The following is an 18413-nucleotide window of genomic DNA, read 5'->3' as shown; positions in this document are numbered from 1 at the left end:
CATGGAAATTGTACTTATTTTAACCATCCTGTTTAAACGTGTTTTGATACATCTCCAGAACAAGCAGCAATGTTCTGGCCCAGAAATAGGGACATTACTAATGCACCAAAGGAGTATTCAAACTGGAGACTTCCAACATTACAGAATCTGGCCAGGTATCCAGTTGCTGAACTCGAAACAGTGTTCTCCAGTGTGATCACTCATTGTTTTAAAATATTGCCACCTTTGCAATGGTGGGGACACAACTTTCCCATTTTACAATGCACAATATCAGGTTGAATTAAGGTAATGACAAGTCACACAGGGAAATTGTAAGTTTTGTCCGATCTGAAAAATATTGCATATTTTCATTTTCAAGATGTTCGATAATATAATCACTGCACTTTATGTCACTATATATTCAACATATTCTGAAATATTAGTTTGGTTACCATTTACTGAAATGCGTTCATATTAGAGTTTAGATCGTACAGCACCTATTCCCAGTACAACTCGGCGTCAGTGAGGACTTTGATCAGCAAATTGGGAAAAAAAGTTATCACTTCCTCCAATGAGCCAAACGCGCATGCTCACCGCAGCACAGCTGATGTCATCGCTCTCTGTTTGTGATACGGCGGCGTCCGCGCCTGTGATTGGAGGTTGCCGCGGTGACTATTATGGCAGGGGACGCACGTCCACCAATCATGCTGCGAGTCACTTTGTGAGCGTTGCCATGGTGACGCTGGCACCGCCCGTTAAAACAAAACGAGGTCCAGCTCTGGAAGTTTCCCCGAGAGTCGGTCAAAGGAGGCAGGGGCTGAGTTCCCTGGAGGGAGGGAGGGAGGGAGGGAGGGTTGGATGGGTGATTGTCGGCGACCTGGAGGGGGCTGAGGCGCAACGCCAGATTGAAAAGCGTCTGAGGCAGTGCGGAGCCGGGCGGCAGGGACAGCAGCAGTGAGGGTCCCCTTCCCTGGACCATGTTCCGTGAGATAGAGGAAGATCCGTTCTTCGCGTAAGCTTGGGTTACAATATTTACTTAGATACATGAGGGACATGTAAGCGACTAGATCAGAGTGGTGCTGGAAAAGCACAGCAGGTCAGGCAGCATCTGAGGAGCAGGAAAACCGAGGTTTATTCCTGATGAAGGACTTTTGTCCGAACCTCCTGACCTCCTCAGCTTTTTTCAGCACCACTCTGAGCTAGACTCTGATTTGCAGCATCTGCAGTAATTGTTTTTACCTACATGATGCTGCCTGAACTGCTGTGCTCTTCCAGCACCACTGATCCAGAATTCACCTACATGCAAGCGACTCTTGGATAGACACATGGAAGATAGTACGATGAAGGGTATGTAGGTTAGTTTTTATGTAGGTTAGTTTGATCTTAAGACTCGGATAAAAGGACAGCACAACATCGAGGGCCGAAGGGCTGCTACTGTTCTATGTCCCATGTAAGCTGGAGTACCTCCTTTACACATCCTGTACGTTCCTTTCTAGATTTGATAGAGGTAGTTGTCACGACCAGGGAATGGAGCTGAGAGCTATCTGAATCATGTAGATGGAGAAAGAATTAATATATAGGAAGTCTGGAGAGCAAAAAGGGTGCAGGTCTAAGGGAGTTGCAGAAAAAAAAATGGACCACATGTGAAACAAAATCAGAAATTGCTGGAAAACTCATCCAGAATAGTACTGTCTGTGGAGAGAAAGCAGAGTTAACATTTCGTGTCCAGTGACCTTTCTTCAGCACATGAAACTTCTTCTGATAGCACATTGGCGCCCACTGCATCAAGGCAGGTTCAATGAAGACATTCAAGAAGGAATTGAATTACTTTTTTATTCGTTTCTGTGGGAGATGGGTGTCACTGGCTGACCTGCATTTATTGCCTATCCCTGATTACGCTAAAGAAGGTGGAGGTGAGCTGCCTTCTTCACCCGCTGCAGGCCACATGTGGGGGAGAGCAAGGGGTGTGTTACTTGGCTTGGTATTTCTAGACTCTGGCCTGCTTTTGTAGCTGCTGTATGTGGTGACTCCTGTTGAGTTTCTGGTCAAGATAACCCCCCCCCCCAAGATGTTTATAGTGGAAGATTCAGTGTTGGCAACACCATTGAATGTCATGGGCCAGTGGTTAAATTGTCTCTTATTCATGATGGTCATAGCCTGTCATTTGTGTGGTGTGAATATTACTTGTCAGTCTAAGCCTGGATATTGTCCAGATTTTGTTGCAATTGAACATGGACTACTTCAGTATCTGAGGAATCACAAATGGTGTTGAACATTGTGTAATCATTAGCGAACATCCCCACTTTTGACCTTATGATGGTCATCAATGAAGCAGCTGAAGATAGTTGGGCCTAGGATACTACCCTGAGCGATGTCCTAGAGCTGAGATGACTGACCTTCAGGAGAGGGTTTAGGGTGGCAGAGACTAGGGCTAAGTGGCATGAGGCAACAGGGTGGTGATGAAGCACAGAGATTGGGGCCAGCTATGACTGAAATTGGAGATTAATAATGTTGGGAGAGGAGCAAGTTTATGGATTGGGATATGACCATGCTGAGAACAGAGAACAATGGGTTTTAGAAAAAACACTATTGTGACCATTTTCAAGTCTGCATCAAACAAGTAGGGGTCTTATTCAAGCTTAAGAAAGGGAAAAGATCATCCTAGTTGCACAAAGAACTTCAAGATGGAGTTATATTGAATTAAGTTTATTGTCATGTGTACCGTGGCACAGTGAAAAGCTTTGTCTTGCGAGCAATACAGGCAGACTACAGAGTTAAGTAGCATAGATAGTAAATAATAAGTAAACAGCAGCAAAAACAAAAACACAAGTGTTAAGAGTTTGTGAGTCCATTCAGTATTCTGTCAACAGTAGGGTAGAAACTGTTGCAAAACCAGCTGGTGCATGTGTTCAGGCTTCTGTATCTTCTCCCCGATGATAGAGGTTGTAAAAGATGCATTGCCAAGGTGGGATGGATCTTTGAGAATGCTGGCGACCTTTTCTTGACAGCAGGCCTGGTAGATGGATTCTATAGATGGGAGGTTGTCTTTTGTGATTGTCCGGGCTGAGCTCACCACTCTCTCTAACCATCTCCGATCTTGATTGGTACAGTTGCCATACAAGGTAGTGATACATCCAGACAGAATGCTCTCGATGGCGTACCTATAAAAGTTGGCAAGGGTATTCGCTGTCATCCCAAATTTCCTTAGCTGCCTGAGGAAGAAGCAACATTGGGCCTTTGTAACATTCTAAGTGCACATTTATCATTCTCAGACTTGTTATCTTAGCATTCAGTCTTTGGTCTGCTAACTTCATGTTAACTCAATCCTTTTATTGAGCTTCTCAGTTTCACTGATCTCTGTGTGGTAATAAATAATATGCCTACATAGGCTATTATTATAGAAGTCAAAATTGAGTAAGAAGTTTAATGACCGATTAAAGACCCATAATTGCCATATCATGCGAGAGCAATATCTTAAGAAATGCTTTTAATTTCCATGTTCCCAAGGAGAAACATTTCTATTCTGTATACCCTGCAGGCAGCATTACTATCTGTTCCATCTGGGATACTATCAGTCTCTGATATCAGCAAATACAAAGACTGACCAGGAGAAAACAAAATGCAAAGATTGCTGCCACTCTCCTTTCATCCACCAGTTATAATGCATTCTTGTAATGTTGACTCAATTACTATCCAAGTCATCTGATACTCTAACCGTGCTATTGGCTAGGTTCGTCTGAAGCTTACCCCTTGTTAATGTTTGACAGCTCTTGACCTCGTTACAGTCTTAATTCAAACATGGACGAATGAGATGAATATCACCTCATCTCTGGAACTATTAATCCCTAACATCAAAGCATTTGAATAAGTGTGACCTCAAGGATCCCTAGCAAAACTGGAACAAAGGGAATTAGGGCAAACTCTCCATGAGTTGGAATCATACCTGCCAGAAGGAACATGGTTGTGGTTGCTTCAGCTTCAGGACATCTCTATAGGAGTTCCTCAAGGTAGTGTTGTAAGCCGAGCCATCTTCAGCTGCTTAAACAATGACCTTCCCTCCATCATCGGGTCAGTGTGGTATGTTCGTTAATGATTGATTGCACAAATTTTCAGCACCATTCTCAACTTCTCAGATACTAAAGCAGTTGCTGTTCAAATGCAACATATTCCTGTCTATTACCTTTGCATAACTCAAACTATTACTCAAAGTTGTTACGGTTTAAACAGTTCACCTGTACCTCAATTATAGGGAACCATTCCGTTTTCACCATGAGCACTTACGTGAGATGATGGGCAATGTTCCAAATGTTTTAGGACAAGACTTCATATCAAATTCCCAACCGGGATCCTCAAACCAACCAGTGACAAGGAATGAGGTATTATATTTAATATTTCTGTACTCTCATTAAGATGCAAGAGTTTTGGGTTTTAGAGAAATATCATTCGTAACTTGTAGAGCTAAATATATAACAAATAGTTCTCTGTTTTTTTTAAAATAAGATTTTAGTTCAACATAAATCTACAGGAACAGTGTCACAAAATGGGCAATGTTGCGGCTGATTTTATGATGGATTTTAGATTCTTGACGGTGTTTGGGTTGGGTAGCAAATCAAAATTACATTGCAATTTTATTAGAATGTGGAGAATATTATATTAAAAGTTAGAGAGTTGAAGATAGTTTCCTGGAGAAGTTCCAAGGTAAAGATGAAGTCACCACAATCGTACCACACCATAGGGCTGTTCTCTCATTAGAGAGAGACACGACTGGTGGTGGTTTTAACTTCTCACCTCAGGCAAGGATAGAGTTTGAGAAGAAGAGTCCTTCATGGTAACCTCAGCCTGTGTGGGAATTGGCATCATGCTGCATTGCAAACCAACCATCCAGCCAACTGAGTTGGTCCAAGGGTAAAAGTATATGGAGGGAGAACTGAAGCCATATTTGAGTGTTGATTAGCTGAGTGTTATGACCAGGGATAGCAAGCCAAACCAAATCAGCTTTACTGTTGCAACGTGAAATTAAAACATTCAGTCCCTCTCAAGGTTTGTTCAATTGTTCCCAATCAGATTCGATGAATAACAGACCTTAGAGACCAAATTTATAACTTAAACAAATATTAATAGTTTATTATTGATACTGTAACTATCGCAGTACAAAGCTCAACAACAAGGAAATCTAATTATGTCATAGAAGATTTCCAACACCCACAAAGCAGCATCAGAACATTATTTCAATGAGCCAACACATACTGCAGCACAGAGGAACTACGCAGAACAGAGGAAAATCACCTATACTGTGTATTCAAAAAGAATGGGTACCCAATGAACACAGTCCGCCGATTTCTCAGCAACAAACCCAAACAAGCTGACAAAACACATCCAGACACCATCCCCTACATCAAAGACATATTGGAAATGACTGCCAGACTACTCAGACCCCTTGGCATCATGATAGCCCACAAACCCACCAACACACTAAAACAGCAGCTCATGACCTTGAAAGACCCTATACAGACAATGAGCAAAACTAATGTTATTTACAAAACGCCTTGCAAGGAGTGTAACAAACACTACATTGGACAAACCAGCAGAAAACTAGCCACAGGATGCATGAACACCAACTAGCCACAAAAAGACATGTCCCTCTCTCACTAGTATCCTCATATACAGATGAGGAAGGACACCACTTCAACTGGGACAACACATCCATCCTAGGACAAGCCAAACAAAGACACGCATGAGAATTCATAGAAGCATGGTATTCCAATCTGAACTCTATCAACAAACACATCTACCACCCCCTGAGAAAAGGAACAGGAAATGATTTTACCACAGGAAATGACATCACCAACCCATAGAAACCCAAATATATAAATAGAAAGCAGGAATTTTCAGCAATGCTTCACCTGAGGCCCACTGAAGATATTACCTCGTAGAATAACGAACCATCTGGAAATGAACCTCCAAGCTCAGCAAGCAACCCTACATCCAGAACCTCAACCTGAGCTACAAATCTTCTCAAAACCCCACTAAGACCTATGGGCGCAATACGCTAAAACTGACCCAAAAATGGGAAACGAATGCCATCCGTCAGAGTGCCACCTGCAAACAGTTATAATTCCTGCATGAATACGTAAGGAAACAGGTATGACCTAAATGCCTGCAATACAAACCTCCCCTTCACACACCACTAGCCATAAGAACAGCAGAGCAAAATGACCGCAGAGTGCTTAGAGAACTGATTAATGATGCCCACAACAGACTCGTAAATACAACCAGGAAATTTTGCAAAAAAAGTCTTTACTCAGTCATGCAACAGACCATGAATGGATAAACACGGTACGACAAGTCATAGATATTAGACAGCGACAAACCCAGAAAATGAAAAACTAGACCTGCAGAAAAAACTAGACAAACTTCCACAAAGTAACAACACTGACAACACAGAAGCATGGTTAGAAAACTTATCTGACCGACTCTTATGAAACACTGAAAAAGCTGTCTTAGTAAGAGGATTAAATTACAACTGCCGGGATGCGGACCCGAAAGATTTTTTAGCAGCATTAAAAACAACACTAAAAGAAACCAACTCAGAGAAGAAACCCACCAAACCATCAGACGGGTAGTGGCACCAACATTAAGCTGAAAAAAGGAAGGAAACACACTCAATACACAAGAAAGGAAAGCACTAGAAAGACTAAAAAAAAGATAAAGACATTGTATTCCTACCTGCAGACAAAGGACGCTTGACAGTCATTCTAAATTGAAGAGACTACATTGAGAAAGCGATTCACTACTTACAGATACCAACAGGTGGCGATAGACCCAACCCCGCAACGAGAGAATCAAATCACAGCCCTTCTTTGAAAAACGTCAGAAATCTATAGAAATAAATAAGACCCACTTCCAAAAAATGAAAGCAGACGGATCCAACACACCACGCTTCTACAGATTACTGGAAATTCATAAACAGGAGCCCCCCCCTCAGACCCATAGTCTCGCTATCTTGAACACCAACTTACAGATTGGCCAAGGAGCTACACCAAAGACTAAAGTACTTAGTAGGAGACTCACACCACTCCATCCACTCCACCCAAGAATTCCTGAAGACCATCAAAGGCACTAAGATAGAAGAGGATGAAATAATGGTCTCCTTTGATGTAACAGCACTGTTTACATCAATCAACATTAACCTGGCCAAGGAAACACTGACTACACTATTAGAAGACTCAAAGACACATACACCAAACACCACTAACTCCATCAACATGGACAGTATCATCAAGCTAGTGGACCTATGCCTTACCACACACTTCCACCTTCAACAATAAAATCTACAGACAAACCAATGGCACACCCATGGGGTCTCCGATATCAGGGTTCTTAGCAAAGGCAGTAATGTAGAGACTTGAACAAACAGCTCTGCCAACCATCCAACCCAAGCTTTGGGTCCACTACATGGATGACACCTTTGTCATTACTAAACAAAACAAATTAGAGGAAACCTTCAAGACCATCAATAATACCCTTACTGGCAGAAAATTCACTAAAGAGGAGGAAAACAACAACAAACTGCCATTCCTAGATGTCACAGTAGAGCAAACAGCCAATGGGGAGCTTCAAACCAGTGTCTACAGCAAAACAACACATATAGACCAATATTGAACTACAGAAGCAATCATCCCTACACCCACAAACAAAGCTGCATCAGAACATTATTTCAACGAGCCAACACACATTGCAGCACAGAAGAACAATGTAGAGCAGAGGAAAATCACCTATACCATGTATTCAAAAAGAATGGGTACCCAATGAACACAGTCCGCCGATTTCTCAGCAACAAACCCAAACAAGCAGACAAAACACATCCAGAAATCCTAGCCACTCTACCCTATATCAAAGACATCTTGGAAATGACTGCCAGACTACTTAGACCTCTTGGCATCATAGTAGCCCACAAACCCACCAACACACTAAAACAGCTGCTCATGAACTTGAAAGACTCTATACAGAAAACGAGCAGAACTAATGTTATTTACAAAGTACTGTGCAAGGAGTATAACAAACACTACATTGGACAAACCAGCAGAAAACTAGCTGCCAGGATACATGAACACCAACTAGCCACAAAAAGACATGCCCCTCTCTCAGTAGTATCCTCATATACAGATGAGGAAGGACACCACTTAACTGGGACAACACATCCATCCTAGGACAAGCCAAACAAAGACACGCATGAGAATTCATAGAAGCATGGTATTCCAATCGGATCTCTATCAACAAACACATCGAGTTAGACTGCATCTACCACCACAGGAAATGACTTTACCACAGGAAATAACACCACCACAAGAAATGACATCACCAACCCAAAGAAACTCAAACATATAAATAGAAAGCAGGAATTTTCAGCAGTGCTTTACCTGAGGACTACTGAAGATGTTACGTAGTGGGGAAACGAAACGTCTGGAAGTGAACCTCCAAGCTCAGAGAGCAAAGCTACATCCAAAGCCTCAACCTCAGCTACAAATCTTCTCAAAACTTGCTAGGATCGTGGATAAGTAAGTGGCATATGGAATATAATGTGTGAAATATGAGGTTATGAACTTTGACAGAAAGAATAGAAACACAGACTGTTTCTTAATGGGGAAAAGCTTTGGAAATCTGAAACATGATGGAACTTAGGAGTCCTAGTTCAGGATTCTGTAAATATTAGCATGCAGGTTCATTTGGCAGTTAGGAAGGCAAATGCAATGTAAGCATTCATTTTGAAAGGGCTAGAATAGAAGATTAGAGATGCAGTGTTGAGGCTGTATTGACTATAGTCAGACCATATTTGGAATATTATGAGCAGTTTTGGGCCCTATATCTAAAGAAGGATGCGCTGGCATTGCAGGGGTCCATAGTAGATTTACAAGAATGATTTGAATTGTTATGAAGTTGAAGACGTGTTCTACACCTTTAAGAGAGAGTGAATGCTGTTCTGAATTGAGAGCTTATAAGTCTGTACTTGGTCAAGTTTAGAATGATGAGGAGAGTCCCATTGAAACTTACAGAATGGTGAGAAACCTGGATAGAGGGGACGTGGAGAAGATGTTTCCACTACTGGGAGAGACTTGTGCCCAAGGACACAGTCTCAGAGTGAAGGGACAACCCTTTAGAACTGAGATGAGGAGGCTAATGACTTTACATAACTCACTGCCACAAAGGGCGGTGCAGGTCAAGTCATTAAGTGTACTTAAGGCAGAGATTTTAGGTTCTTGATTAGCAAGGAGATTAAGGGTTCTGCAGAGAAGGCAGGAGAATGGAGTTGAGAAACATATCAGCCAAAATCAAATGGTAGAGTAGATTCAATGGGCTGAATGGCCTGCTTTTGGAGAGTGAAATATATCCCTGTTGGTGGGGTCTGTTTGAATGCAGAAATGCCGGTGGCTGATACAAAGTATCTGGAGGTCGGTGATTTGGAAGGTGAGGACCAGGGGGCTCTGTCCTTGTTGTGGTTAGAGAGGTGGGGTTCAAGGGCGGGGGTGCAGTAAGTGGATGAGATATGCTGGAGGGCATCGTCAACCGCATGGGAGGAGAAATTGTGATCCTTGAAGAAGGAGGCCATCTGATATGTTCTGTGGTGGAATTGGTCTTCCAGGGAGCAGATACAGCAGAGGTGGAGGAATTGGAAATTAGGAATAGCGTTTTTACAGGAGGCAGGGTGGGAGGAGATGTAGTCCAGGTAGCTGTGGGAGTCGGTGAGTCTGTAGTAGCTGTCCATGTTGAGTTGGAAATGGAGATGGAGAGGTCCAGGAGTGGGAAGGAGGTGTCTGAGATGGCCCAGGTGAACTTAAAGTAGGGGTGGAATGTGTTGGTGGACTTGATAAACTGTTCAACCTCCTTGTTGGAGCACAAGATGGTGCCGATACAGTCATTCATGTAGTAGAGAAAATGGTGGGAAATGATACCGGTGTAGCTGCAGAAAATGGACTGTGAAATAGATTGCTTGTTAATGTTTTGACAGTCATTTGAATTTAACAAACCATTTAAAATTATGCCCCAGGATACTAAAACCTAATCGAGTTCGAATTTATTGTTTTGCCAACATCAAATCAATGAGAAGATCTGATGTTGGTGATATAAAAATGCTATTGGAAAGATGTTATTGAACTGGAAATAGTGCAGAAGAAACTTTTAAGGATGTTGCCAGGACTCAACAGTCTGAGCTATAGGGAGAGGTTGGACAAGCTATAAGAGCGGGAATCTTATAAAAGTGTATAAGATCATAAGAGGCCTGGAAAGGGTGAGTGCATATGGTCTTTTCCCCAGGGTTGGGGAATCAAGGTCCAGAGGGCATCAGTTTAATGTTAGTCAGGAAAGAAGGAAAGAAAACCTAAGGGGCAATGTTTATACACAGAGGTTGGTACACACATGGAATGAGCTGCCAGCAGAAGTGGTTCAGGCACATAGATTAACAACATTTAAAAGGCATTTGGACAAATACATAGTTAGGAAAGGTTAGAAGGATATGGGTCCAGTGCAGGGAAATGAGGTTAGTATGGGTGGACATTTTGGCCGGCATGGACCAATTGGGCCAAAAGGCCTGTCTCTGCTGTACGACACTATGACCTCTACGTCTGGTGAAACAGAAACCACACAACTGTGAACAGGTTACTGATGAGTAAGAATTAGACAAACTGTGTGGACAGGGCCAGTTTTGATATGGAACCTAGAATGAACATTATGAATAAATCAATACTGCCAAAAGCAGAAGTAGAAATTTAAAATACATAAAGGTAACCTCCTTGATACGTAAACATTGGTAGGGATGCAAGAATGGATTTGAACTTCCAGGAATTAAAATGTCAACAACGAAAAGTTGTTAATTGGCAAAGATGACACTTTGACAATACTTTGTGCAAGCATTTACAAAAGTGGAAAGTGAGAGATTTGGAAAAAGACCGATGTTAAAATGGAAAATAAGTGGATGAGATATGCTGGAGGGCATCGTCAACTGCATGGGAGGAGAAATTGTGATCTTTGAAGAAGGAGGCCATCTGATATGTTCTGTGGTGGAATAGGTCCTCCTGGGAGCAGATGAGGCGGAGGCAGAGGAATTGGGAATAAGGCAGGGTGGGAGGAGGTGTAGTCTAGGTAGCTGTGGGAGTCGGTGAGTCTGTAGTAGCTGGGAATTGAGTTTGGGAACTGAGCTCCCGATAACAAAATGAGAGTCAGTTGGCAGACAAAGAGTTTGTAGCATTTTGTTTAGTCAATGGGGTTGTCAGATTAAGCTATTGAAGTTCACACAATATTCACATGATGTGATCCTGATTTCACCCTGAATTGCCCAGAGAAAGTTGAAGCGGCTTAACTGTACAAATACTTTACCATAGGAAATTGAACTCTGTGCTATTTATAATTTAATTTTAGTGTTGCCCATACGTTATTTTATTCAGAAAAACACTATTGCTGTGCTAAGTTTTTTGTTTGCTTTTGCCATACAATTATAGGCTTCTTCCTGGACAGATCCTTTCAACAGGATGAGCACCATGATGGAACAAATCAGAAAAGAAATGTTTGACATGCAAAACAAAAGTGTAAGAGCAATTTAGACACAATCAAAGGGAAATTCTTCCTTTTCAGAATTGTAGCCTTGCTTTTCATGTTGTAAAAATATTCAAAATGCAGTTTTTATGACATAGTGGTGAACTGTTAATTAAACCAAACACCCAGAAAAGCTCACTTCTCCTCATAATCTGTTAAAATATGAGTGCAGAGAACCCCCAACAACCGTTCACAACTCTAAGCCCCCTTTTCTCTTAGCTGTTTGTATTGAAAAGATGGTGTGAAACTTGAAAGGGTTCAGAAAAGATTTACAAGGATGTTGCCAGGGTTGGAGGATTTGAGCTACAGGGAGAGGCTGTACAGGCTGGGGCTGTTTTCCCTGGAGCGTCGGAGGCTGAAGGGTGACCTTATAGAGGTTTACAAAATGATGAGGGGAATGGATAGGATAGATAGACAAAGTCTTTTCCCTGCTGTCGGGGAATCCACAACTAGAGGGTATAGGTTTAGGGTGAGAGGGGAAAGATATAAAAGAGACCTAAGGGGCAACTTTTTCATACAGAAGGTGGTGCGTGTATGGAATGAGTTGCTAGAGGAAGTGGTGGAGGCTGGTACAATTGCAACATTTAAGAGACATTTGGATGGGTATATGAATAAGAAGGGTTTGGAGCGATATGGGCCGAGTGCTGGCAAGTGGGACTAGATTGGGTTGGGCTATCTGGTTGGCATGGACGGGTTGGACCGAAGGGTCTGTTTCCATGCTGTACATCTCTGACTCTGTGCTTATTACCTGCCTCCAACTCTATAATAATATGCTGTTCCAATAACACTCTTATTAAATTATATCAACTTAATTTCAAAACCATACAGCGGCTGTCATCTTTGGTGTCTTTCTTCTTCCAGCTGAAGATTTCCGTAGGTCGTCTTCTTTCTTTTTAGTGCAAATCTGTTTTATATGAAAAGTTACCTTTGATGGAGAGTGTTTCCTAATTTCTTGGATCTAAGTTGATGGCAGTGACTCTGTCTCCAATTTTCAAAATGCCTGCATTTTTATTTCTCCAACATCGGATCGTCTCATTGGTTCAATGTTGGCAAGGCAGTAAATTCAAACTCAACCGATTTAGTATCCTGGGGCATAAGTTAAATTTGAATTGTTGTCAAAAATCAACCAACTCATGTATCCGTTTCACAGCCAAATATTACATATTTTCAGTTTTTCAGTAACTCTGAGACTGCCATCTAGTCATATCATGCAGATCTTATAAACTGTCCATTCAGAACAGTATTCACTCTCTCTTAAAGGTACAGCACACTCCTTCAACCTCATAACACAGTGTAGGCTTCTAAAATTTTCTAAAATGTTTTGTCAAGCTGCATCTTCTAAAAACGTGTTTTTTTTTGTTGATAGGGAATCCAACCTTCAGACCGCATTGGACACTCTTTGAACAGCTCCAGTGTAATGACTTATACAAAAGTGGGCAATGAACCTCCCAAAATATTCCAGGCTACCAATCATGTGCACAACGTTCCTGGTGGAGTAAGTATTCAAAACTTCAGTAAGCTCCAGGCATTAATCACAGTAGGCATATGCATAAACATAAAAATTTTACAGTTTCACATAATCAGACCATAACTGTAAAGGGATTCCTTGTGACTTTGGACAGCTGTTATCTGTGTTGTAAAAATTTCTTAAGATAATCCCTTTGGAAGAGGAAAAACTACCATTCTTTGTATTCAATACACCAAATTATTTTAAATAGCATCATTAACACAATAAAATTCCCAATCCTTCACAAATTGATAGATGGAGAGATGCCAAGATATTGGGAAGAGGTCAGGTGTGATTGAAAGGCTTTCAAGGAGAAAGAGTGAGATCCAGCGAGAAGGCCCAAACTGAAGACTGTATAACAATACTGAGACAAAGGTAAAAGGGGAATGCAAAGTAAGCTAGGTACACAGGACTGAAGCCTGCAACATACAGAGGTAAGATCAGAGAAAGAATGTGTGTAAGAGATCACGGCAGAGAGCTTTCACAATATCTGCATCAATTGGGCATTATGAGAGTTGGAAGAATAGGTTAAGAATAAACTAATAAGATTCTTAACTCAAGAATAAAAAGTCTGATTCTCCCCCTAAGATTTGAGCATCTTCACAAAACTCTTGCGAGAAGCAACGAAGGATATATTTGCATGCATTGACATCTCAATATTAGCTGATTTTGCCTTGTTTATATTCAGGATGCTTTTTTTTTGGTGAGAAACTAGATGTTGCCAATACCCAGTGTAGGAGCACATTAATGTAGATGCTGGAATTTGGACTGAAAACAACAAATGCTGGAGATTGCAGCAAGTCGGGCAGCATCCACAGAGGCAGGAGAGCAAGTTTTGAGTCAAGATGACTCTGATGAAACTCTCCAGTGTTTGATGACAATACCCAACTTGAAAATCAGAGCCAGTTACTTGGTGGCTCCAACTTGCTTACACTTCTAAGGAGATCCATCTTGACCAACATTCCTCACACTTTAGAACATGCTGCATGGACAGCAACACATACATCTTCTGTCTGTAGAAATCAGCATCACAAAAGCACCAGTCTTAACACGTCATCAAGTCAAATGTTGACCTAACTTATAATACAGTCCAATGCTTCAATACTGCACTGTGGAGCTGTCTGACATGTTACATTGCAATGCTGTGCTGATCTGCTTCATGGGCAGTATAGACACCCATTTCATGCGTCATAATAGGACATATCTGAGGGCTCAACTTGCTTTCTTAGTACTTATACAAACTTTGCACTTATTTTAATGATCAGAGTTTCTGCTTTGCCTTACCTTTTGTGCGTTAGTACTTCATTCAGTCCTAACAGACTTCTGGTAGTTCTGTGTTGCACAGCCTTTCAGCACAGAGAGAAAGCTAAGCTGCTTGTCATGCTTGCCAGCACTGAGCAGCCATGCAGCTGTGCAGCATTATGCTACGTTAATGTCACACCCACAGCCAAGCCAGCAACCTAAGTGGCATGCACTCTATTCAACTAAGTTGCTATTCTGAAGGCCTAAGTCGAGTAGTCCTTCTTCCAATCAAGGGGGTCTATGGTTGGTCAGAAGGAGCATGGTTGTGTGGTAAATGTGGGGCTTGGAGATAATTTGTGGTACTAATAGCTAAACAAAAACATTGGATGGGAATATGGGGTGGCTCAAAGTTGATGTAGTTGATCGGTACTGCAAGCAGAATAGAACATGAAGTTTCAGGATGGGGGAGGGGGTTTGCACCTAGTATTCTAGGCAGAGCCTGTAATACGCTTAAGTGTGATTTGGAAAGCCTTCCATCTTCTACCAAATCTCAACTGAGTAATGATTGAGCATGAAAAATGGCTCCTGGCACACCCAAGGTGGGCAGAGTAAGTTTGTTTTATTTAGTCTGTGGAGGCATAGTCCACACGTAGCTGATGTGAAGTTTTTCAAAGGACAATTGCATTAATCAGGCACTCATAAATTCAAAATTGAACACATCTGCAATTACAAAACTCTGCCTGTGCATCGTATTGCAATGATTAACAATGTAGATTAAAAGTCCTGGCCACAAGCATTTCTAATCATATCATTGATCATTGCGAATTAATCCTAGTGATTCCTATAAAGCTGAAGTGATCACAGGAGAACTTTAAAGTGTCACCTGCAGTGGACAATTCCCAAAACATTTCAAATTGTTATATGGTGCACAAGGGCACCAAGCTGCTTTCCACTCACATTGATTTGTAATATATTAGAACATGTTCTTATATGAATGCTGTGTTTCTTCGGTGGTGTGAAGGATTAGTAAAGGTTTCAGTAAATCTATTGCACTGCTAATTTCCTGTTTATTTGCGCTGCACCCAGGTGTTCTTTTGTCACTTTTCCTGTGGTTTAATAAAAGTTAACATGAATTGTTCGAAGGATTCACAATGTCTGATGCTCTCAAATTCAATAATAACAACATGTAGTGTGATGACAGGCATCAGAGAAAGGTTAATACCCTTTCAGATGGGATTCTAATATCATGTAGCACTAAGAATAGTCTTTTCTCGTGCCTCATTCTGGTTCTTGCAGCTAGGATGACGTCAATCACATAGTTAATGATTTAAAATGCCATAATATTTTCTGATGAGATATTCTATTTAGAACAAAAATTGGCATCTGTCTGCCTGAGATACTTTGCTTTTTCCTTGCCCACCAATTGTATCTAGGAGTAATCCCAGTTCCACAGCGGGGTGGAGGGACTCTGTCCTGTGGTGGAACTTATTGGTTTTGATGGTTTGGGCATTTGTTTCCTCCTCCATCTGCTGCCTGCTGGCATCAGCCTGTCTTGAAAGGGGCTGAGAGAAAAGCTGCACCTGAAAATGACGTCAGCTAAGCTAAGTATGAGTGCCAGTCTGCTTGCATTGCCAGTAGAAACTGAGCATTTTGCTGAATCTAATTTCCCACAGTAGCCACCAGTCTGTCCATGGAGACAGCTGTGCTTGCACAACCCAGAGCCAGCATGATACTGATAATATTGATGGACTACTGCAACCTTCAATCCTGTTAACCAAAGTCTGTAACAAATGGTCCACACCATGGAATCCACTTATCTCTATGCTAATCAGGTGCCTGGTCTCCAACAGACCTCTGAGTGCCAATGACCAGGGCATTTTTTTGTTGGTCAGCTGTGAAGTCATGGCACAGATGGCACAGATGACTAACTGGACTATGCTCCTGAGTCTAATCTAGCTAATGTACTCACTTGAGGTGAAAGTATCTGAGCTGATAGAAAGTGCAATAGAAGACCCTTCTAGTATAAACACAGTTTTTAGCTTCCTCCTCAGTGGTGGAAGGAGAGCTACATCTGGTCAGACTCATTTCTTGCAGGCTGAAGCTGTTGAGATGCCATTGGTGCTTGCCTCCGAATCCACACCTGTCAACCATTTGTGGTGAAGGCAACATACAGCATATAATTTGGATCATTTAGCTCATTAACAAATTCAATTGCACATTTTTAAGAAAAGCAGTGGTGAGCAGGCTGTTGATTTTAGCACCCATAATAGGGAAGCTCAGTCAAGGGTAGGTAGGTAGGTGGTGGACTAGCCACATGGTATATTTTATGTGCCTCCCCATTGAAAGCCTGAGGAGGCCTGTAAAGTCCAGACACCAGTCTATAGGCAATTAATACCTTTTGGATGGGATGGCTCTCACACTAACTCCTCAGATTGGGGTAGCGAAAGCCCACCATCTCAAAAATCCTGCTTTTAGATTCAGTCACTGACCTATGCTAAATTGATCTTAACTTAAGAATCATTTGGTATGTTGCAACTGGCTATAACACCTGAATTCCAACTAGTGATTATTGCTGGGTTGATGGGTGTAACCATCTTGATTATGATGCTCTCCATAGTTAAACATTATCCTGAGATGTACAACACAGAAACCGATCGTTTGGTCTAACTCATCCATGCTGACCAGATATTCTAAATTAATCTATCCCATTTGCCACCACTTGGCCCATATCCCTTTAAACCCTTCCTAATCATGTACCCATCTAGCTGCCTTTAAATGTTATATTTGTGCTACCCTCCTCCATCACTTTCTCTGGCAGCTCATTCTGTACACATGCCACTCTTTGCATGAAAAAGTTTACCCTTAGGTTCCTTTTAAATCTTTCTCCTTTCACCCTAAACCTATGTCCTCTAGTTCTGGACTCCCCCACCCCAGGGAAAAGACATTGTCTATTTACCCCATCCATGCCCCTCATGATTTTATAAACCTCTATAAGCCTCTGATGCTCCAGGGGAAAGAGCTGCAGCCTATTCGGCCTCTCCCTATAGCTTAAGTCCTGACTTGAATTTTATTCTTACTTCCTGTTTGATACTTGCTGTACTTTCCCACACAAGGAACATCCTGAAAGGAAAATGATTGAGCAACATTTGGAAGACATTTTTCAATTCAATGCTGTGTGGTTTTAGGCACAAATGGGGAGGCAGCATTGACCAAACAAAAATTATTGATGTGGCACTATCAGTTCTTATGAGTGGACACGCCTCAATGTATGCAGCTAGCACACCTGTGGCAATTTCATTAACTTACTGAAATAAGAATCAGATTAGGATACTGAAGCAATTTTGGTTCAAATCTGCACTGCAGCTTTGTTACCAAACCTGCCCAACAACTCAAGTATGGCACAGGTTGGCTTATGACCATTTACATTTCAACTGAAAAGAATCATAAATTGCAGTCGGATAAAGCTTGAAGCAAATCGGACTAGTTAAGTGAAATACTCTGTTGTTGATTTTCTCTTTACATTTCCAGACAACTTTAAATTTACTATCTGCTTACCAATAACCTTAGCACATAAATTGGCTATTTCCATGCTCATATTTCCTTGCCTCTTCACTTTCCAGCTCACTAACTTGATCTGTCATGTTAGCCTCTTGGTTCTCCTTTATGGTCAAAATGTTTATCACTTCTAAATTAAAAATCAGCTGCCTTCCAGAAGAAGATATTCATCTCCAATTTTATCAGAATATTTGTAATGTTAATCCCACAAGATGATAGAGGAGCAGGTTAGAAATGTAAAACCGACATCCAGTCCCTGTACACCTCCATCCCCCATCATGAAGGACTCAAAGCCCTCCGCTTCTTCCTTTCCCGCCGCACCAACCAGTACCCTTCCACTGACACCCTCCTTCGACTGACTGAACTGGTCCTCACCCTGAATAACTTCTCTTTTCAATCCTCCCACTTCCTCCAAACTAAAGGAGTTGCCATGGGCACCCGCATGGGCCCCAGCTATGCCTGCCTCTTCGTAGGATATGTGGAACAGTCCATCTTCCGCAACTACACTGGCACCACCCCCCACCTTTTCCACCGCTACATCGAT

At 41.7% G+C, this 18413-nt stretch overlaps 1 protein-coding gene across 1 annotated transcript in view; it reads left to right on the top strand.

Moving 5' to 3' along the window:
- Nucleotides 1-878: 878 nt before the first annotated feature.
- The window catches only part of mlf1 (myeloid leukemia factor 1), a 37871-nt gene continuing 20336 nt past the window's right edge, over nt 879-18413 (top strand). Inside the window, exons 1-4 of the mRNA XM_060834208.1 lie at nt 879-991; nt 4229-4355; nt 11472-11558; nt 12932-13060. Of these exons, the coding sequence (XP_060690191.1) occupies nt 957-991; nt 4229-4355; nt 11472-11558; nt 12932-13060 (378 nt within the window). The 5' untranslated portion in view covers nt 879-956. The remainder of the gene's footprint in view (nt 992-4228; nt 4356-11471; nt 11559-12931; nt 13061-18413) is intronic.

This window comes from Hemiscyllium ocellatum, chromosome 13 (assembly GCF_020745735.1).
Source record: "Hemiscyllium ocellatum isolate sHemOce1 chromosome 13, sHemOce1.pat.X.cur, whole genome shotgun sequence".
Taxonomy (NCBI): domain Eukaryota; kingdom Metazoa; phylum Chordata; class Chondrichthyes; order Orectolobiformes; family Hemiscylliidae; genus Hemiscyllium; species Hemiscyllium ocellatum.
Note: the sequence above shows the minus strand (reverse complement) of the source record. Positions and strands in the feature narration are given on the sequence as shown.